General features: G+C 40.7%; 1 protein-coding gene across 2 annotated transcripts in view; it reads left to right on the forward strand.

Moving 5' to 3' along the window:
- Window positions 1-23,516, forward strand: part of hip1 (huntingtin interacting protein 1) — a 68,849-nt gene that overhangs the window by 14,157 nt on the left and 31,176 nt on the right. Inside the window, exons 2-7 of one of the 2 annotated variants that reach the window (XM_079573799.1) lie at window positions 11,875-11,938; window positions 13,411-13,553; window positions 13,633-13,689; window positions 17,266-17,346; window positions 19,589-19,665; window positions 21,222-21,283. In XM_079573799.1, coding sequence (XP_079429925.1) covers window positions 11,875-11,938; window positions 13,411-13,553; window positions 13,633-13,689; window positions 17,266-17,346; window positions 19,589-19,665; window positions 21,222-21,283 — 484 coding nt within the window. Of the gene's footprint in view, window positions 1-11,874; window positions 11,939-13,386; window positions 13,554-13,632; window positions 13,690-17,265; window positions 17,347-19,588; window positions 19,666-21,221; window positions 21,284-23,516 lie in introns of those variants that run through there. The other variant, XM_079573798.1, reaches the window with a different exon arrangement.

Here is a 23,516-nt window from a genome sequence, read left to right on the forward strand (position 1 = left end):
TTTACATGAGACTTTTTTACATTCACTCCATACTCTGTGGTGGTGGGCGACATATGTAGCTTCAGTTTCCCCTGGGGGAGACTGACAGAAGCGCTGTTGTGACTGAACACATCTGACCACCATGCATTCACACACACATCATTCATCCTGGCCTATTGGTGGGTTGCAGGTTCTAGAATATGATGATGTCATCGGACCGAGCGGGGGGCAGTAGCCACTTTTTTCCTATTAACAGCATTACACTTTCACAAGTCGTAGCGACAAAGAAAATATATGAATTAAAAAAAATATCATTAATATCAGTCACTGGGTCCATGATCTCTCTGTACAAGACCCAACATTTCCTCAAAATATGTTTTCCTCTATATAATAGTATAGGCCTTAAGAATGCTGTGATGTCACCTGCAATCCAGCAATTGTGCATGTTTTTAGTGGTTGGGGAAACCGGAGTACCCGGAGGAAACCTATGCAGACACGGGGAGAACATGCAAACTCCACACAGAAGGCCCCGTCCAGGTGGGAATCGAACCCGGGACCTTCTTGCTGTGAAGCACATGCGCTAACTGCTGTGCCACTGTGCCAGCAACCACGCAACTTCCTTTTAATGTTGTCACTGAACCCAACAGGAATCAAAACGTCTCTAAACATGTATAATATTTTTGGTACCTGCTTTGGATACTTTTATGTTCTCGATACCAGTAGTACCTAAACTTTTTTTTATACCAATCCTGATGTAGTTTAACAGGCCAAATAAACAGAATTGGAAAGTAGAAATCAAATTGAAGTACATTTACTGTATGAAAAAGATATTTTAATGCTCACCCATCACTGTAAGTTAAAATGCTTTTGTTTTCTTTGCTTAATGAGCCTGCTAAGTATGATTGTATGAAGACTACTTTAATAATCTCTTGCTCTGTAAAGCTACCTGAATTACTTTGTGTGTGCTCTACAACTCGCCTACACTTTCTCACACTTCTGAAACCTTCCGAGGTCGGATCTCGCAAGGCCGTGTGTCATTGTCATGTTTTGTCACAGTGATAAAGCATGTTGTGTCATCGTGTAGGGTTGAACTAGTTGCTCTTTTGCTCCTTATATGATATCCTTCTCTGCTTCCACTTTATCCGTACTGTGCTACAAATTGTGGTCGCAAATTGTTTTCTTATTCCTTTAACATTTTCTCCTGTTTTAAAGTCCGCCGTTACATCACAAAATGGAAGCGGCTTACCTCATTTTAGTGTCTCATCAAAGGATTTCTCTTGCGCATATTGAACAAGCGGAGCTGGCGGTTGCAGGATAGACAGGAGAGTGTGACAGAAGACACCCTTTGCTGCGGGAGATTTGTCCTAAAGGGAAGGTGGTTTCACAAAAATGTAGAATCATATTGCTTTAGTCCTATTATGGAAGCTTGTTATACTTTAAAGACAGAAGTGATGCACATTTCTTTAATCCATTCATTGGCTTATGAAATTAGTAGTTCTGTGCTTACCACCCAATCATTCATCATTAAAAAACTGCATTATTGAAAAAAGACAACATATGGACTTGTAGATTATGGGAAACATTTGTCCTTAAAGTGGTAGTCTGTAAGTTTTCAAAGTGAGGAGAGATAGATTGAAATTTAAAAGTAAACAATCAAATTCCTCCCCTCTTTAACCAGAAAGTCCTTCTTAGTTTTCAAAATGAGGAGAGAATTTTCAGAAGTTAATCAAGCTCCTCCCCCTCCCTCCTGATTGGACCTGACAGGCTGGTTCACAGGAAAAGCTCATCTCATTGGTCAAAGTGGGAGGATACTAGACTCTGATTAGTTGCTGACATCTGGGAAGGAGGGACTTAAAAAATAAAAAATATATATTGTTACTTACTTTACATCAAAATGCAAGACCAGGTGGTTGAATTTGCACATTTTATAACATTTGTAAAACATGTAGATTTCCAGACTATCACTTTAAAGGGGCTAGATGCAAGTTGGCCATTTTACACTCACTACTGCCACCTCAGGTCATACGTGTAACTGCAGGTTCTACATTATCCTCATGCATGACGGCACTTCGAACCCGAAGTAACAACTTTTGTGAGTGACAGTGCAAGATTTTATAGGCAGTTGTATAAGTCTGGGCTCATTCTACACATTAGGACATTGCTGGACCAATAACAATATTTTTCCCAATATTGTACAGCCTTGATTTCTGCTACCTTGGCCAAAGCCTCACAAATGTCTTACTGTTTTGCGTGATTGCAAAGTGAACATGACTAAACTCTCTCAATTCTCACTGTAAAGCTTTGAGCACAGATATGAGCGATTGAATAGTTGCCTCTGATTAGCTCCCCACCACAGCTCGCCATGCCCTCACATGTTAGTGTAGCAACGTAAGTGGTTTTAAAGAGCACAGATGTCCCTTTATGCCGAGTGTTCGTGACATCACCAGTGTTGCAGGAGCCGAGAGAAGTTCACACCAGGCTGAGAAGGCTGTATTAGGGGAAGCAGTAAAAGTGCTGCTGTGTGGGTGGAGACCAGGGAGTTTGCTTACGCTGGAGCCCTTCCCTCGACATATGTGTGCGTGTCTGGTGCCTCCTAAACCAGCTGCCGCCCTCATGCACCCCTGGCGTAACCATCACTTGCACTGCACCATGCTCTGAGCCTCCTCCAACCATCAGGGTTTGATATCAGCTTCAGACAGATACCCAAGTGCTGTTTGATTTCTGTTCTGGGTGGTAAATCTTAACTCTCGCTTTTAATACAGATCTATACAAGCATATGCATTGAGACGCAGGCAATATGTTAAAACAATACACACAAAAATAATTAAATTGTGGCAGTGACTTGTAAAAAAAACGACTAACCACAGTAACCAGCGAGCAACATTTTTTATATCGAGCCCTGCCCATCCTTCAGCTCTGTTTGGATGCGTTTTAATGGGCTCTTCAGAGACATGATTATCCCAGCGGGCTCATCACTCAGTGCTCTGATATCAGATATGGAGCGGGAGAAGTCCATTTGGAAAGGATCAGTAAGTGAGAGTACGTGAGCAACAGATCTCCCGGAGAAAAAAAAAATGTCTGCTCATTGTTTGGACCCTATTTTTGTATGTTTTCTTCCGTGTGTATTTATTTGTGTCTGACAAAGCCTCACAGCATAATTGCCAAGTCATTGTTTCCCAAACCTTTCACACAACGTGCCACCTAAGGCTATATTTGGCTGCTTGAGGGCGCCGCCAGGTCTAAATCAGGACTGTAACTGGACTATAAGGGATAAGGAGGTGTTAATTAGGACTTAACCATGATTAAAGTAGTTCTGACTAGGCCTGTCACAACAACAACATTTGAAGTTCGATATATATTGAGGCAGGAAAATGTTATGATATTATTGTAGACCATTTAATGTCACAGAAACTAACTCCAAAGCTTCAAAATGACCCTAAAGCTTTGTTTGAAAAGTGACTCTTGCCCTTTTTTTCACTTATTAATTGTCTGTGAGAGTAAATGCTACGCTGACAGAAAAGGCAAAGGGAGAGAGGAATATTGTTCATCCAATTACACAATGGAGATATTTTTTTCATGTCACACTTGGCTGTAAATACTGTTTAAGTGGCGCTAGCCCGCAGTTAGCTTGGCTCGTCTGCTTGTTAGCTTCTTCTTCGTGATTCTATTAGTGTGTATTGATTGCTGAGATGAAAGACCCCCCAATCATCCCACTAACACTTGTATTACCCCCAGAGGAACTATTAAAAGGATATATTAAAGGCACACTCTGCGTAACATTTTGGATTATACTGTTGCCATCAGGACAAAACCGGCTCATATTGACCAGCTCGACACAGAAAATGCTATTACTGCAGTGAGTAATCAAAGAATGGATTTGGATGAGGATCTAACCTGTTTAAAGCTCAAACTCTGCTGACTTTAGTCACATCTCCATGGAGACGAGCTGGAGACGTACCCACTCCCGGTAAAGTTACAGACATGTCTTAGGAGAACGGAGCCGCTCACACCAAAAGCTCATGTTTGTTTGGACATTTATACAGTATTTTTCAATGATGAAGATACTGTATCTGTATTTCAATTTTATTTATTGGGTGAGATTCTACACAATGTGGCTTTAAGGTAAACAAGTTATTTAGTACTGCTTTAAAGGAGCAGCCCACCGTTTTTCCGTGCTGAGAGGTTCTTACCTGAGCTTAGACGAGTTGATGCGTACCTTTCTGGTCTTTGGGTGTGCGCACAGTCACGCAAAAAGACCAAAGACGTTGTTAACATTTGGCCCCCTGTTTAATTTTGTGTGACTATACTTGGATCGTGTAACTAGTAACGTAACCGTATTAAAATAGGGGAAAACGTGGAAGAGCTTGGTCGCTTCTAACTTCACCCTGTTTGGCCTCATAGAGAAGAGGAGGAGAGGCTAAATACTAACAACATCTTTGGTCTTTTAGCATGACTGAGCGCACGTGTAAAGACCAGACAGGTACGCATCAACTTGTCTAAGCTCGGAAGAACATATCTCAGTATGGAAAAATGGTGAACTATTCCTTTAAATCTTAAAGTATCCCAAAATAAACATGGCATACAATATAACACAACTTAATTTGGGTAAAAATAATGTATTGCTTTAGAAAAATGGGGCGGGGGGAGAGCAAGTAAGTGCACAGGCAATAAACATAGAGCCCAAAAATGTATTGTTTATCTGTTATTTATTGAAAGTTGATGAAGTATTTATCATGACAGTCCAAGTTCTAACTTCTAACTAGCAAGAAAAAGCAAAAACACAAAGAATTGCTCAATGACATGTAGAGGAACCTGAGCCAATGATAGGAAAGATGCTGCTGTGTTAGAAAAGAAGAAGGAAACAAAAATCTCAATTTGGTTAAAACATAACTTGGACCATTACTGCATGTTATGATAATAGTGATTTGACTTAATATGGTGAATATCCACTTTAACCTGCAGCTTGTAGACTTCTGTGCCGACTCAGTTCCATTCCATCATTCCTTGGTAAATGAGTAATGTTTGCTTTCTTTGTTGGTGAGACGCTCTGCATATTGACACGCAAAAATTAGCACATATTGGGAAATGAAAGGTCAGACATTGCATAGCCACCTGTTTCCAAACAAAGACTTGCTACTTCCGAAGAAACAAAGCTCATAACAATAAATAATGGATCAAATGAGGGAGATACATTTCCGTACAGGTATATTCTTAATCCTTTGACATTTATTATTCATGATTTCGTGATTGAGCGCTTAACTTTGACCCTGCCTAATGGAGAATGTGTCCCAGCTAAACATGGAAAATCGCTCCGAAAAATGCAATCTCCCGGTGCTTTCCTCTGGTCCTGGAGGTGCGGAGTGACTGTTCAATGGGAGCGGATGTCCCTGTCCCAGCCTGTACGTGAAATAGCCCTCAAACAGGCAACACTGCAGGCTCTGTGTGACTGTGACCTTCTGAAATGGGTGGTGCATGCCTTGGAAAAATGTTTTGATTCAATGCACTTTCCATTCAATGTCTTAATGTGCCATTTAAGGCAAACCCTAAGTGACGTTATGTGAAAGTAACAGTGGTGGACTCTATTGTGGATTATATTATGGAGAGCGTTTATATTTATGGGGTGAATGTGTGTTTAAATGTGGGAGTGGTAAGCACCCAATAAAAGTGTATAAGCGCTAAATTGTGACCGTTTACCTGAGATTATTACAAAACCCCATGTATTTCACTTAATTCACGCAGTTTAGAGTAATCTTCTGATTATACGGTTAGCTGTTTCTCCTTCTACGGTGTTAGTACTTAGTCTTTACTCCCCAGATGCAGTTGCATCATTGCTAACACTGTCAAAACTGTCCACATATAATCTTAATTTTATTTGAATAGGGACAAGTATGTCACATAAACTCATGTTACAAACTACAACATTTTAGCCAAAGCTAATTCTCAATGTCTGTCCCTAGTTGGGCCTTTACATAAAAACTAAACAATAGTTCAACACACATCATGATAATACAGTACAGCAATATATAAACACAGCAGAGCAGACGGTCAGTGGTCACATTTCTGACCTCTGATTAAAGAGTCTTTAAGTTTGTGTTTGAAAAGGACCCAGTTTGACTCTCCCTTCAGGTCAGTGGGTAAACAGTTCCAGGCTTTAGTGCCTTGTACAGAGAAAGCTGATTGTCCAAATGAAGTGTTTCGTTTCGGGATCTGACAGTTCCTGTTCTGAGCTCCTCTAGTCCTTGAACCCACAGCTCTGACAGGAACTATGCACTCACTCAAGACCTGTGGGTAAGTTTTCAAAAGATAAAATGTTTAAATTCCTCAGACTGATGCAATGATGTGACCTAATGGGCTTCCTATCTAGGATTTTAACCGCTCTGTTATAAATCATTTGTAGTGGCAGTGGCCTGTGACCATGAGCAGATCCAACATTATACACTACTCTTTGCTCAAAGTGGGTTCAAAGTGGCACCGGACCGCCGGTCCCAGCAAGAAGGTCCCGGGTTCCTGTGTTAAAGCAGTACGAAGTCACTCATGCCCCTAGAGGCCATAAGCACCACTGCAGGTGTCATAGCATGTTGCGTTTTTTTACTCATTAATTGTCCGTGAGAGTAAATACTACATCCAATTACACAATGGAGAATTTTTTTTTCCACTCAAACTTGGCTGTAAATACTGTAAACACTGACGTGTGCAGTCATGACAGCGCTTCTGTCAGTCTCCCCCAGGGTAAACTGAAGTTACACACGTAACTTGCCACCACTGACAATGGAGTGAATGTAAAATGTAAAAAGCGCTTTGTGACCAAGTCTGTGAATGACGCTATACAAATAAAGTTGTTGTCGTCCTTCTTTATCACGCCGTGCTGAAGCTGAAAACCACGCTGTAAATGGAAACAGAAAGTATGTTTTTTAATAAGGTAGTCCGGTAGCTGCCTGCAGGAGTAGTTCATTGTTTCTATTCATTTAACATTATAAAACGTAAAAAATCAACCCTGAGGCATCCAAAATAATGTTTTTAAATCCATATTGAAGCCCTATATGCATGATATGTTTGGGCTTATATGTATTATATGTAGGGGGATGCTATGTAAAATCGACATTTTAGAACTTTCTACCTCATTGCCATGTGGTTTCCTCATGAAACACATTGATGGAGTGTTGATGGATGTTTTGAGTCAGTCCATGTTAGAGTAAGAGTTATGGAGTAAACTGGTGCCGGTTTCATTTGTGGAACAGCTCACCCGTTTTTCACGGAGCAGCGACAGCAAAACATCTACTGGAGCTTTGCTACTGCAAAACAACACGCTGCAGCCTCTTCTGGCAACAGCGGCAATGCCCAACAGTTGCTACATCCTCTGAGACGGGGAGGCAGTGGAGTTTGTTTTGACTGGGAGCAAAGGAAGACGAGCTTAACGGGACAGAGGCGATTCACAACAAGTAGTAAAAAAGTAAAGCCAAGGAGTTTTAGATCAATATAGCATTTTCTAAGTAACAAAATGTAAAATGGTGATCAAGATGAGTTTGAAATTATCACCAAAGCATAACACCATAACGCTCCATTGTAAGAGTGAGTAATGTGTATTTCACTGATTGACAGGATACTCTTTGAAGTCCAGCGTAACATTGAGTGCGTTGATTGTGGTGCTCTAGTGTTTTGTTTTCTGCGACCTAGACACCTGGAAGAGTCTGGCAGGAAAAAGGAGAGTGGGCCAGCGGGACCCTGTGGCTGTCTGAGGCACTGTCTGGGTTGACTGAGCACATTTTCAGCAGAAGGAGGGGGTGGGAGTGGAGCTGGGCAGCAGGAAATGGGTAGCGCAGGGTGTGCCAACACAGGAAGCCCAAACTCACTGAGCTCCTGTCACCCTCCTCTGTTTCTTCTGTACCACTATCCACAGGGGCCAGGGCTGACCGTAACAGCGCCTCGTCATTTCCTCTGCCCTTAGCCCTCTGATGTATTTTGGTGACCGAGAAACCATACCAGGTGCTTCTTTGTAAGAGGGTTAGAGTTTTATATAGGCCACTGTACGAGTTTTGGTGTCAACATTTTTTTTGGCTAGTTCTACCTCCATTTTTTCCGAGTCAAGTCAAGACTGCGACGACAATGAGGTTGAAAATACAACAAAAAAAGCAACAAAAGAGCAGCAAAAACATGCCGGAAAAGCAACAGTAACACAAAATATAAAGTGACGAAAACAGCGACAAAAACGAGGATGAAAATACAGCAGAAAAAGCAACAGAAGAGCGATAAAAAAAAAGCAATGAAGAGCATCAAAGTCGTGCCGGAAAAACAACAATAACTCAAAAAAAAAAAGAAAGTGAAAAATACAACCAAAAAGCAAGGAATATAGTGACAATAAAATGACCAAAACAAGACAACAAAACCGGGTAAAACGTGACAAAAACACAGCGACAATGCAACAAAAAACTTTTGTAGGTCTTAGCTTTCAAATGAGGCATTACTCTGGCCTAGAAGCTGCAACTGAAGAACATTATGGACCAAAAAAATAGGACACATAACATTGTAGAAGTTGGCTTTGATGCGATTATCTAATTCAGACCATCTAACTTTACACAATTAACTTAAAACTATATCGACTTTCAATAAATGACATTTCCAAATTACATTTTTGTGCCCATTTTTCTAGTCTCATTGTGTTTCAGGTTCATTGTGAGATATTTTAGGATAAAGTACTTTTCAAACTGTTATTTTTCAGCTTTATAGTTAGTTTCTGTTTCTTTAAGGGATGTGACGATAAACAATAATATTGTTAATCGTGATTAAAAATGCGGCCATTAATCGATGGCCACATTTTATGATTTTCGTGCTAGAAGATAAATCGCTAAAGAGACTATGAGCCGCAAGATCTGGTCCATAGTCTCATTCAATATGACATTTACAGCGGACAATGAAGAGGAAAATTTGATAATTGCCTAATCCCCATCATTTCTGCAGTTTCAGTGATTTTTTTAAACCATAAGCAAATATTGTGATATCGTAAGTAATATCGCAAGTATTTCAGCCAAGATAATCGTGGGCCCAAATTTCATTATCGTCCCATACCTAGTTCAGATTTTGTTGTTCTTAATTGGTAACATTGGAAACGAGGGACTTTCTCTAACTTGGTGGGATAGGGGGTCAAACAAAATAGGGACAGGTGGTCACCCTAATACTGGTACTCAGCCCTACCGCCATAGCAATGTCATGTGTCTGGAAAAGTTGTTTAAAGCCTTATAATATTGACCTGATCTGTCAAATATAAAGTTTCATACTGAGATGACACTGATACTTTCCTCATTTGACCTTTTATATATTTGCATGTGCATTTAAGGAAGCTGCTGTAAGAATCTGACACTGGGGGTGTTATTTGTGTAGAAAAGGGTGAGCCAGTGAGTTCAGGCTGTTGGATTTCACAGGCAGGAGCCACTTCCCCTCTCTGTAACCTGCACCGACCCTTGAGTGGACACGGCCAAAACAGAGGGATCTTTGGTGCAGTGTAATGATTATTCTGTGCTATTGCATGCCACACAGCCTGGAGCTTAAACCCATTGATACGCGGGTGGCAACAAGCCTCCTCAGCCAATGCCATGAGTCCAAGGCAGCTGGCACGCTCTTCCAACCCATACAAAGTCTCCCCCTTGACTTAATTGGGCCTCGCCATTATATCTGTATTTTATGTACTGGATTGTACTGTCTTGAAACTACTATAGAATCAGTCGGGCATTGTTATATATGCCCTGTGCATCTCATATCATCAGAATAAATACACAGTAGTAACATGACAGTAAAACATCTCTTGGACGGATGATTGCCTGGTGGAGAAAAAGCTGCTGTAGTTACTTTACTTTATTTGTTTAATTGAAGTTAATTGAATTGACTGGCTCGGCGGCTTTGGTGCGTTGCCGGTGTGTCGTTGCGTTGTCGTCCTGCTGCAGCTGGGATTGGCTGGGATCATTGTGCTGACTGTTGCCATCAGGTTGTTGTGCATTGCCCCGCCACGGGCTCCAACAACATTAATGTAAATATGATATTAACAGGGGTGGGAATTTATAAGTTACACTTCCTCCCACTCCTTTTCGAGTTTATGTACAGCATTATGTATATATGTAAGTATATATGTCATGAATGCATGTTAAAATGTCGCAAAAGCTGCACATGTTAATGTAAAAAATGGGGTAAAAAAAATGCATATATATTGTACATTGAACTATCAGCACAGTTACTTTGTCTAAATGTCCCCACTTAGTATATACACTATTTATAACACATTATAAAAAGTTTCCCAGTACATCTTACAAGTGACCACAAGATTGATTAGCTTTTAAACACTGTAAAGGTGGAGGACTCTCGAATAGTAATTGGAAGACTATTCCAGCTTATGCACCCTCTCACTGATGGAGTGTTTTGTCCAGTGGCGGTTTGTCTGAATCCAACCTCACAGTCGCCTCTAGTGGCTGATCTGGTTCTAAGAGTCCTGTCTCTTCTTTTAATGAATTACTCCAAAGGGGGAGGGGCCATGGAGGGATTTTTTTTAGACAAGGTTGTTTAAAAGTTCTGAAATTTTCCAAACTCAAGAGATGTTGCTGTTTTTGCTTTATTTAGGATCCATCCTTTTTGGTGATTAGGATGGATACTTGAACCAACCACTTTGTCATCCAATTTGGCAATGCCCAATGACCAAAAAAGCAACTAAAATATGACCAAAAAAAGAGAAACAGTGACCAAAAAAAAAGTGATAGTGAAAGCAACAATCGGTCAACAAATGAGCAACAAAAGAGTGACAATAAAACTAACAAAAGAGTGACCAAAATGTGACCAAAAAACGTAATGAAACAGTGACAAAAAAGTAGCAAAAGAGCGACAAAAAAGTGATTAAAATGTGACAAGAAAAAGTGATGGAAAAAGCAACTAAAGAGTGACAAAAACTGCAACAACACAAGAAATAAGATCCGTTTGTAGCTATTTGATTTGAGTAAAGCTCAATAAAAAATTCATTTTTGGGCTCGATATTTATCGTCTGTACATTTATTCGCATTTCCCCCCATTCTTTCTTTCTTTCTTTGATTTTTAACTGAAGCAAATTAAGTTTCATTATATTTCATGTTTATTGCCGCTTGTGTGGTATTTAAGGATATGATAATGCACTTTTAGAACAGAGGTTTCCTGTCAATTAATGCCTGAGAGTTGACAGTATCTAGTACCGTTAGTCAGTAATGTCGTTTATCGCGATACTTTCCTGCCTCGATATATCGAACTTCAAATTTGTTATCGTGACGGGCAGAGCGCTGGGTTAAGGCGGGGGAGAAGAGGTTAAAGACTCACCAGGAAACATAGTTAGAGTTTTCTTGGGAACGCTGTATTTGTTCATTAAACTCACATCAAACTAAATATTGTAACTTGCTTCCAGCAAACTTTCCCACCGTTATCAGACTGCCTGTTTTGCCTGTTTTGCTTGTTTTGTTTTCTTCCATTTGGTTTTGTTGTCGTTCCAGTCAGATAAGCAGTTTAGATGAGAACCAGGCTTCTTCCATTTAATACATAAATGCATAAATACACTCTGTAATGCAACCGCTAAAGTGATAAATGGATTTGTTTGTTTTGCCGTTTTAAGTTTTTGGTGGGATTTTTGGAGGCAGTGTCTTAAGGTTTGGCTTTTCGAGAGGCGAGAGGTGTTTAGGGTTTCAGAGCTGCCGCCGTGAATACCAACTCCGCTGAAAATAGGTCAATCACGTTCTCTTTAAAGCTCCGCTGCCGCTGATTTCCCAGGTGATTCGATAGAGGAAGCACAAGTTGTTTTCCCCTTGACTCAAAAAAAATATTATTTACGGTTTTGTTTGATGATTACATAATGAGAATTTTCTAATTAAAGTATTTTTTTGTTTCTTTGTCTTTCAGGCTGTGAGCATCAATAAGGCCATCAACACACAGGAGGTCGCCGTCAAAGAGAAACATGCCAGGAATATCCTTTTCATTATTGTGGATGGAACTGTGCTTAAACTTGCCTTCATTTGAGTATATGAGGCGACTTCAGTCAGTGCAAAACATTCGATTTAATATAACCCTGTTATGCAAGGTTTTACTGCCCATTTATCATTCATCATTCATGACTTAAGCAGAGAGAGACAGTGTGCAGTGTAGTCTGTAGACACTTCATATGAACATAGGAGTGTGTGACAACAGTTATTACTATAATTATTCAAAAACATTTGCTTTCCTCACAAGTTTACTCCTGCTCATTTATTGGAGGTTGAGTAGACGGCAGACAAATAATAGCACATACACTACTGGCTTGGACACTCTATGTTTTGGGTTTTCTTCATGTTCAACACTATTTGCATTGTGTTAATCTCATTGAAGACATTAAACTATGAATGAACGCATGGGATCAATGTGGAAACAAAAGGTTGAAATAACTCAAAATATGTTTTGTATTTTAAATTCTTCAAATTTGCCACCTTTTATTTTGAGACGGGTCTGAACCAATGGCCGCCATTGCTGCAGTACCTCCATATGTGGGCGGCAAAACAAGCTAGTTTTCCATTAGATAGCATTGCACTTTACACACGTTTTAAGCAACTATAAAGCCTGGTTTCTAATTTTTTGTAACTTTTTACAGCTTTATACAATATTTCTACTAGATATTGCTCCTGTGATAAACAGACTGGTTTTCATAAGGTGCATTTTAGAAATCTAGCATACTGGTGAGGGCCAGAATTTGATTGACAGGCCGCATTAGAGCTAACAGCGTGGGCTACGATCGAACTACCGAGTCTACAGTGAAGATCCCGCCCTTATGCCCTTTTTAGGAACATGGTCCGTCACAGCAGGGTAGGAGGAGTCTGTAAATCCGCCATAGATTCCCCTTCGAACTTCGTCATTATGTTAAACGGGGAGGAGTGAGGAGACGGAGTCTATTATTTATTACGTCTATGGTCTGAACGCAGCCGGCGGAGAGGCATGTGATCAGAGGAGCTCCACTTTTGCACAGGAAATTACATCACCCCTAATCCTAACCTACAGGATAGTGGAGTTTGCTAAAGGCATTTTATTGAGATTAACTTAAATAAATTACACAGTGAATAAAAGTAGAGCTGACGTCATTTCCTGTGGAGGTGTGGAGCTCCACTGATCATGTGACCCTCCATTGCCAGCGTTAGAGGCTCTTGTTTATTCTTGGCCATTTCTCAATGAGCTTCACAAGGGAGTCGCCTGATATGGTTTTCAACAGTCTGTGAAGTTAAAAGTTTCAGACCATTTCTGATGACAACATTGTGAAGCCCAGTGAGAAGAAGTCAGAGTGTGTGTCATCAAACCAGAGTGTAGTGAATAAGTGAATGGATTCTGCATCAGAATAAAAGCAGGGCTGAAAAACGAATAGCAACTTTGATTCAGTGATTGACCTGATGCACTTTCTTTGACCATTCCCCTCACCCTGCATTTTGGGGACCCATCATGAAAAAGGAGCCCACACTTTCTGGGCCGCAGTCAACAGACTTCCTCTCTCCAGCAACGCGGTCCTCTGCTGGAAGTTCTGCCACGTTTTCCACAAGCTACTACGAGACGGTCATCCAAACGTAAGGGTCACAGCGAACTGACACTAATCACGATATTTTTCTCATCTCTGTCTTACTGTTGTTTTTCTCTTGTGTCCAGGTGATTAAAGACTCCATGCGGAACAAGGCTGATCTAACAGATATGAGCAGGATGTGGGTAAGGAATCGCTACTACTTCAAAAAGTCTTCTGATAAACAACCATTATAAGGTCTTTTATTATGCTTGAAGTGTTTTTGAAACCATTTGATACCCGATAACTAAATATTTGTTGTCTAGATCCAGAGAACAGAACAGAGATCTGCAAATTTACAATATTGAGTTCAATGTCCAATGTCAAGCAAATAAATTGTGGCAAAAATAAGGAAAAATTGTGTAAAAAAATAAATAAAAAATAAGGCAAAAATAGGGAAAAAGGGGGAATAAATTGGCTTTAAAAAAAAGAGAACAATTGTTTAAGAATGGGGGGAAATAATAGTAAAAACAAATAAAGAGAAAAATGGGACAAACATTGGGCAATTTCTTTTTAAAATAGACACAAAAATAATGTTGAAAAAATCATTTATTTGAGCTGTAATTGACTCTGTGCATAACTTCAAATCATAACAACGCCACCCAAGAAGTGACTTCCTGTTTTGATCCAGCACATCAAAATAAAAGCACCATCGTATTCATAAGTTCAGCAGTTCAAGGCAAGGCAAGTTTATTTGTAGAGCACAATTCATACACAAGGCAATTCAAAGTGCTTCACAGTTGAAAAGAAAATTACAAGAAAACATCAACATAAAATGAATGAATTAGAGTAAAAGGCAAGAGTGCAGATAGAACTGTTTATAGCCTGGATTTGAACATTGTCAGAGTTGAGGCCTGTCTCACATCCTTGTGAAGACTGTTCCAGATTTTAGCTGCATGAAACTGAAACGCAGCCTCACTGTGCTTATTATTGACTCTGGGAACCACCAGGAGGCCCCTCCCTGAAGTTCTCAGGGCCCGAGATGGTTCATACGGCTGTAACATGTCAGAGATGTACTTTGGTGCTTAACCATGAAAAGACTTGTAACAAGCAGAGCTGTTTTAAATTCTATTCTCTGAGTGTCAGGAAGCCACTGCAAAGACCGGAGCACTGGACTAATATGGTCGTATTTCCTGGTTCTTGTCAGGACTCACGTTCTGGATGTACTGCAGCTCTTTTAGAGAGGCCAGTGAGCAGCCATTACAGTAGTCTAACCTGCTGGAGACAAACACATGGATAAGTCTCTAAGTCCGGTTTTGACACTTTATCTCTGATCTTAGCGATGTTTTTCAGATGGTAAAAAGCTGCTGATGTTGTTGCTTTGATGTGGCTGTTTAAGTTCAGGTCTAAGTCCATGATTACTCCTAGATTTCTAACCTGATTGAGTTTGTTAGTTAAATGTGCATTTAATTATATTCTTGTAATGTTGCAAGTACCTGCTGAACTAATCAATGAGAAGAGCTGTGTGCTTTTATTTTGGCGTACCTGATCGAAACAGGAAGTCACTTCATGGGCGGCGTTGTTATGATTTGAAGCACATAGTCAATTCTCGCTAAAGTACTGGTATCGGAAAAATATAATGGTGCCCGGCCCTACTCATCCCACTCAAGAATATGAAACCAGTAATTACATCCGAGGGGGGAAGTGTTGACTCTCTGCTGTGGCCATGAGATGATCTGACAGTAACCGTTATTGTCTTTGCGCTGCCGGCTGAAGCGTGTGATGCTAAAAGCCCCGTCAAACATGCCCAAAGTAATTGCCAGTTCCTACAGTGCATCATGCCATGTCGGCAAACGGAGAGTAATCGAGACGGTAGATTTTCTGCAGATCACTGTGCTCACCTGTTAAGGGGGTAGCAGTGCTAGAAAAGCGAGTGGGAGGGTGAAACTTTGTGTTGAGAAGTATTTGAAAAGAAATGATCTAAAGCGACGTATTGCAGTCTATTGTGTCATCCTCCACTTGAGCAAGAGCGACGTTCCTCACTGTCCCAGTTTTGCTTAAGTTTTTTAAATTTCTTCGCTAAGTTTTGGCTGATTTCATGAGTCAGCAGGATACAGGAAGAGGCGAGGGTTACAGCCTCTCTTTCCCGTTGTTTCATTGCCTCACACTCTCAGCACAAAGGAGGAAGTGAAAAGCAATTGGCCACATAGTGCTGGCAATTCAACTTTGTCTCTACTCCAAGTGCATGTTCAAAGTTTACGTCAGTGTCAGTAGATTAGATTTATTGATCCTGACAGAAATTGAGCACAGCGGCTCGGGCAAAAAGTAGGACTGAAGTGTAATTGGAACATAACAGAAACGTGTCCTGTTATGAGCGTTAAAGGAGCTAATATTCTGGGGAGACAGAAAAGTAATGTTTGAGGAATATTTACTGAGAATCTTAAAGTTACCTTACATCAGAAAGGGGCAAGTTTGGTTTGTGCTGGGCTGATTTTCTTCCCCTTTCAATAGAGGCTGACCGATATATGGATATATAAACATGAATATACTGAAATAAAGCGCCCCCTGCTGTCACAGTTCAACACTGACATTTTACTGTTTAGGACAGGGGTCTCCAAATAAATAAAAATCCCTGGGAGCCAAATATATCGGGAGTGTTTTGCCGGGGTCCATAAAATATGTTTGAATTGGGAAAATACTATTGAGGAAACTTTTTTTTTTTAATTAATGAATAATAATGAGCCTGACAGGACTGTAGCCTCATAAAAACGGCTCACACTTGTATTACACTTTACCAGCCTGTGTCACAAGTTTCTGCTACACTGTCTTTATTCACTCACTCCACACTTGGCTGTGGTAGGGTACTATTGTAGCCACAGCTGCCCCTGGGCAGAATGACCATTTACCACGTGGCTGTAATGTCCTATAATTGTTTATATCCTGATCTCTTAATATGTCAGTGCCATCTGCGCGACTTATGTTGAATTATTTCCTTTATTATTTAAGCTGCCCCCTAGTGGCTGGAGTGAGCATTCTGGTTATTTATTTCAAAATTCATAACTCTGCGCAGGAATTGGTGAGAGCCCCCAACTTAATCAGCTCAAGGTCTGCAAACATTTCTTTTGTAACTTTCGACATATGTCCAGGGTCCGGACATATGCAGTCATTGCTCTTGAAAATGTTAAAACTTGAGCACAGGTTCTATTTACAAAGCAGAGCTGATCAATGAAGCAAAAATGTTGCCACCTTATTTCAATGTTATTCAAATTGTTTAGAAAGTTAACACTACTTGAGTTGTACATCCTTTATGACCTAATGGGGGATTGGGGGGAGCCCTGAGGAAATTTCAAAAGTACGTTCAATATCTTCAGCACTTTTAGAGTAGTTTAAAAGGTATTTATACACTAATCAGTGCAATAATAGTCCAATTTGGGGGCCAGAGGTTTTATGCTTGAGGGCCAAAGTTTGCCCCTGGGCCTGACGTTGCCTTCCGCTGCCCTACATAGAACAAAAGCTTTTCATTGGGTCATATTGGCACATAAATCATTTGCTAACATTTACTTCTTTTGCCCCTTATGCTGGATCTGCACATTTTAGGAAGAGGTGAGAAAACCTAGTGTGTGTTAATTGACATGATGTAACTTGTAGTTAGCCTGTGGTTTTGATTCAGATCCCAAACCTGTCCCAAACCTATCACTGACTTCAACAAAAGGGGTTTCATGAAAGTTGTGCGACTTCATCTTGCCCACCAGCTGTAACTTCCCTGTCCCGTCTCTCCGCAGGGCCATCTGAGCGAAGGCTACGGCAAGCTGTGCAGCATCTACCTCAAACTGCTCATCACCAAAATGGAGTTCCACATCAAAGTGAGTGAGGCTGGCCTATAAAAGCCCGCGCCAGTGTCCCTCGCCGCTCATTATCTTTGTCTCTGAATCTCTTTTTAGTGCCAGCGCGTCTCTGCTGGGTATTCACTTCATAGGGAACTCAGCCTTTTACACTAATGGCCTCTAAATAATGTTTAATGTAGCCCCTTTATGAGACAAAGGGGGGACAGAATGATGCCATCATCGTTTCTGAGCTACCGGCTGCAAGTGAAAGCTTAACTAGTGTGATTGTAAGCTCACATTTGTTTCACTCTCCTTAAAGGTGCATTATGCAGCTTTTTTTGTGGAAAAATAAGTTGCTATTTGTGCATATTTGACCTTCTAGTGACCCGGTGGCTGTGTGAGTGGTCAGCATGGCGCCTTTACTTTCGATCACGGTGCCCCCTACAACACAGGATCAATTGTTTAGAAGGTTTTCACTGCTGACGGACCCTCCCATCAGAAAACCTACAAAACAATTGATCCTGGAGCGTTGTAGAGCCATGCTGACCACTCACACAGCCACCGGGTCACTACAAGGTCTAATACACACAAATATCAACTTTTTTTTTTCACATAAAAAGTTGCATAATGCACCTTTTAAAGTGATAGTCATTGATAGAAAGAGAAAGACATTTCAAAAGTAAACGATGCTGAGTGACAGGTTGGTTCACATGAAAAGGAAAGGCTCGTCTCATTGGTTTAAGTGGCGGCACCAGGGATTGTGGTTCGTTGCTGAGTCAATAAAGGGCGGGACTTTGGAAAATAAAATTGCTGCAAATTGTACACAATCTATCAAAATTGTAAAACATTTAAACTAGAGGCTATGACTTTAACCCTGGTTAACACCTTAACCGAGCACATTTTCTCCAGTTCGGCTTTACCCAAATCTAAAAGCTTCTCGACTGGAGTTTACAGCCTATAGGCCAGTGCAAAGACCTACAAAAGTGATTGTGACTTTTTGTCACATTTTTTCAGCGTTTTTGTTTCCTCTGTCGTCTGTTTTTTGTAGCTTTCTTCATTGCTTTTTCCCTTTGCTTTTTTACGCTTTTTTATTGTGTTTTTGTCAAGTTTTTGTCCGTTTTTAGTCGTGTTTTTGACGCTTATTTATTGGGTCATTGTTAGTTGTCCAGTACGTTTTATTGCTCTTTAGTGGCTCTTTCCTTTGCTTTCTCAGCACTTTTTGATCGCGTTTTTGTCATGGGGCTCTATGTCAAAAATCCTGAAATATCCCTTTAAAGGAATAGGCCACCGTTTTTACATACTAAGATATGTTCTTACCTTACTTTAGACGTGTTAATATATCCCCGTATGATCTTTGTCCGTGCGCTCTGTCACGCAAACGGAGCACATACGCAGCCTCTCCCACATGTCACATAGCTCCGAAAAAGCTCACGATAGAAGCTACCAAGCTCTTCCACGTGTTCCCTATTTAAATAAAGTTACGTGAAGTGTTTTCATGCGAAGTATATTTACACAGAAATGTAACATGTCGATTTTATAAGCAAATAAAAAGGGGGACTATATTGTGAGGCGTAATGATACGAGGAGCAAAGCGTCCGCGTAGTAACTCCTAAAGACTTCCCCCGCTCACTTCCGTCAATAACCTTTAGGAGTTACTGCGCAGACGTTTTACTCCTCGTATCATTACGCCTCACAATATAGTCCCCCTTTTTATTTGCTTATAAAATCGACATGTTACATTTCTGTGTAAATATACTTCGCATGAAAACACTTCACGTAACTTTATTTAAATAGGGAACACGTGGAAGAGCTTGGTAGCTTCTATCGTGAGCTTTTTCGGAGCTATGTGACATGTGGGAGAGGCTGCGTATGTGCTCCGTTTGCGTGACAGAGCGCACGGACAAAGACCAGACGGGGATATATTAACTCGACTAAAGTGAGGTAAGAACATATTTTAGTATGTAAAAACGGTGGCCTATTCCTTTAATGAGTGAAACCATGCTTGCTTTACAATCACCTGTAAATCCATTTTAATGTCATTCGAAGCCTTTAATACGAGCTGTGCTGCTTGTAATGCTCATCAAAGTGACATAAGTCTGTGGGATGTAAGTCAGATTGTGTCTAAAGGTCAGTTAATCATCTCTGCGCTCGTGTAAACACAGTGTGATATTAACCACGATCCGGCGCCGGGACGTTAATGTCATATCTGTCAATAGTGCTCTCCCTCTGACGGGCATCGCTCTGAATCTGAGTCATGTCGGCCATTTCTTTTTCCTTTCAGAACCCCCGTTTCCCTGGCAACCTGCAGATGTCAAACCGACAGCTGGAAGAGGCCGGCGAGAACGACGTGAACAATTTGTGAGTGTGAGATATTGTTGAGGAAAAGGCTCAATCTTTCTCATCTGAAGTGTTACCACTGGAGCCATGAGTATTGCGATGTTTTGGTTATAAATAAACACATCTTGATCAATAGCTCACATTTTGTTGGTTAGAAAATGCTGTATCCATCGAAAAACGCCTTTTTAAAAGTTTTTAACATATTTAAGAGTTAGCATTTTCAATATTTTGAAAATTCCCACATACCCCTACCTTAAAACTAATGCCTTTCCGATCATCATGCTTATTTTTAGTTAGTTAGTTTATTTGAGCAGTTTACATTCTTAATTTACATCATCACATCATTACACAGACTCAAAAGGAGTGGGCCGAAGCAAGAAAGCTTTTAAGTGCCTCCCCCATATTTGTAAGTGATTTACTCTAATGCATTTCAGAATAATGCCAGTGAATACAAAACGTAGTAGTATATTATAAGAGAATTAAAGAGATTTCAAATTATGTTTCTCTCATCCTTGATTGTGGAGCAATGGGAAGGGGAAGAGGGGTGGGAGGGAGGTTAGGGAGTTCAGCTTCCCGATGGCCCTGTGTACGAAACTGTTCCTCAGTTGACTGGAACTGACCCGTAGATTCCACAGTCTCCTCCCTGAAGGCATAACCTTGAAGAGACTGTGTGATGGGTGCGAAGGGTTCCTGGCGATTTTGACGGCATTGGGTAGAGTACATCTCCTTAATAGAGGGGCGAGGGGCTCCACAGATCTTCTCCGCTGCTCTCACGATGGGCTGGAGGCTCCTTCGGCAGGAGGCAGTGCTGGTGCCACACAGTGGTGGAGCTGGTCAGGATGCTCTCTATAGTCCCTCTGTAGAAGTTGGACATAACGGAGGCTGGGACTCTGGCTCTTCTCAACTTGCGGAGAAAGTAGAGACGCTGATTACTTTTCTTGACCAGTGATGTAGTGTGCATGGTCCAGGAGAGCTTCTCTGTGATGTGCACACCCAGGAACCTAGTGCTGGTCACTCTCTCCACTGCATCACCGTTGATTGTTAGAGGAGCATGCTGGACCCTTTTGTTATACCATGGTCTAGGTGAATACTCGATTCTGATTGGCTGGAGGGTGTCCGTTAAAAAGTGATAATGTACACCTGACCTGGCAGCAGTTAAATAACAGTTAAATCACGTTCTATATCACTCCACTGCAGCTGTTTCCATAGTATTAATGTCTGTCATTACTCGGAGAATCCACATGAAACTAAAACTGTCTCAAAGTTCATTGTCTTCGCTGTCAGCTTATATAAACCAATGTCTAATTATTTCCTCTTAAAGCATCCAAAAGTGGCGACAATATTCAAAAACATGAGCGTGATGTTGGCCAGTAGAGACCACCATATGTCAGGTTTCTGAATCCAATCACCATTTATAGTTTATAGCCGTTTATAGCCGCTTGCTCGAAAGGATTGATGACGCTGAAACTGTGAGAAATCCCCATTCACTGTCTTTCCAGGATGTTTTTTATGTACCAATATACAGTCTGTGGCTTTCTGTAATCTGAAACCCATAATGATTGTTTGTTTCTCTCCAGCTTCCAATTGACCGTGGAGATGTTTGACTATTTGGAGTGTGAGCTCAACCTTTTTCTCGGTGGTAAGTTTCACGTTTCTAATTTGACTCCGGACATTGTTCGTCGCTCAAACACACACGGGCATAAATATAGTTCTGCTCGAGCCGACAGGAAGACGTGTGCGGATTTAGACCTGCACAATGGTGGCGTAAATTTAAACACCTCAGTGCTGCGGTAATGGCCCGGCGTGTGGGGGTGGGGGGGGGGCTGTTCGTGGTCACAGACTTAACCCTGTTGTCTGGGTGAGTCATCCTCTGTTTGTGGCTCTTAAAGTACGGACTGGACTAAAAATAGAAACAGGATGTGACCTGGAATGGTGAACGGACGAGCGAGATGATGCCAACATGTCAGTCTATAAAGAAAAGTATTGCGTTATGGAACATTTTTGTGATAAAAGTAGTAGATGTAAAAAATTTAAAGCGGCTTCAAGTGGTGCGTCAAGTTTAGACTTGGATTCAACCTCTTAAGCCCCCCCCGCCTTATCTCTCCTGCAAAACTCATCGAAATTGATGTTTTTCCTCACGTTGTTGCTGTGCTGTTGTAACTTTTTTTTTCCATTGCTTTTTGACATTTTTCTCATTCTTTTATCACACTTTCACTTTTTTGTCACTCTTTTGTCACTCTTTCATCACATTTTCTCTTACATTTAATTGTTTTTTTGGTCAAATTTCTGTCACTTTTTTGTCACTTTTTGTCAGTCTTTCATCACATATTTGTCACTCTTACATTGTTTTTTTTTGTCAAATTTCTGTCACTTTTTTTTACCTATTTTCCATTGCTTTTTGACTTTTTTGACATTCTTTCATCACATTTTTGTCACTTTTTCGGCACATTTTTGTCACTCTTTCATCACATTTTTGTCACTTTTTCGGCACATTTTTGTCACTCTTTCATCACATTTTTGTTACTCTTTCACGGCTTTTTTGTCCCATTGTTTTCACTTTTTTGTCTCATTTTTGTCCCATTTTCATCAAATTTTTGTCACTCTTTCATTGTTTTTTGTCAAATTTCTGTCACTCTTTCATTTCTTTTTTGTTGCGTTTTCGTCACTGTTTTGATGCTTTTTTTTTAGATTTGGGCAAAGCCAAACTGGAGAAAATGTGCTGAGTTCAGGTGGGGGATATTAAAGATATTTTCAGGGTAAATTTCAGGATAAATGGCAACGTCTGAGTCTATTTCATCTGTATGACCAGACTTTGTATATAAATCTTGTTCATATCGTGATGTGGGTTCACGGACCACTAGGCTCAACTGATAATTCCACAATATGCTTGATATCCATTTATTTCCAATATTTGCCGTTTTGCTACGGTCAAAAGTAGTGTGCCTTCACACCTCGCAGCACCTGAGGCTACTTTTAGGCCTTTTTTATGGGGTAAAACAAACACAAATCTACAGCGCCACACGGTGGTAGGCGGTGCAAATTAAAAGGTCAAAATGGCTCCTTCATCGTTTATGTGTCGATTTCAAGGCACACCAGGGTTCATTTGTGTTATTGTTTCTGTAAAATAGACCTTAGACCTTCCCCACTTAATCCATGGTATAGTTTCTGTTTTAGGCTTCGTTTCGATCTGGTGGTTCTGGGAAAGTCAATTAGTTTCTGAGGTGTGAAAAGAGTCACAACCTCTCTGACTTAAACACGTATTGAAAAGGAGCAGGATTTGTCATTCTGCTTTTTTGTGTGATGTTTGTGTTTTCTCGCTGTGCAGGAAACCACGCCTGCCGTTTTTCGGAGCATGTCTGAGTTTAGGGCTGGTGCTCCCGGTAAAGATGAGGGTGTAATGATGCCAGACAATCCTGTTACTGTTCGCCCTCTCTCAGCACTTGATTAGCTTTAGCAGAGCAGGCACTTGTGTTGGTTCATGTAAAACTGAGGATGGATGGGGGTTTATGCAGGACTCGCACAGCATCGTTTATCCTCTGAACCCCCACCGGAACCGAGCACGTTTTCTCCAGTTTGGCTTTACCCAAATCTAAGAACTTCTTGTGAAAAGCGTCAAAATTGCAACAGTGACGAGGATGAAAATATAACAGAAATGTGACACAAAAGTGACTAAAGAGCGACAAAAACGCGCTGAAACCAAAGCAACAAAAAAAAACATGAAAAAAACAATGAACAAAAACACGTAAAAAAAAACACGACAAAAAAAACTACAAAAACCCGATATAAAACGGCAAACATTACAAAAATGGAGACAAAAACACAACAAAAAGTGACGGATTAAAAAGTGACAGATAAACGACAAAAACACGGAA

Source organism: Gobius niger (genome assembly GCF_951799975.1).
Source record: "Gobius niger genome assembly, chromosome: 1".
Lineage (NCBI taxonomy): Eukaryota > Metazoa > Chordata > Actinopteri > Gobiiformes > Gobiidae > Gobius > Gobius niger.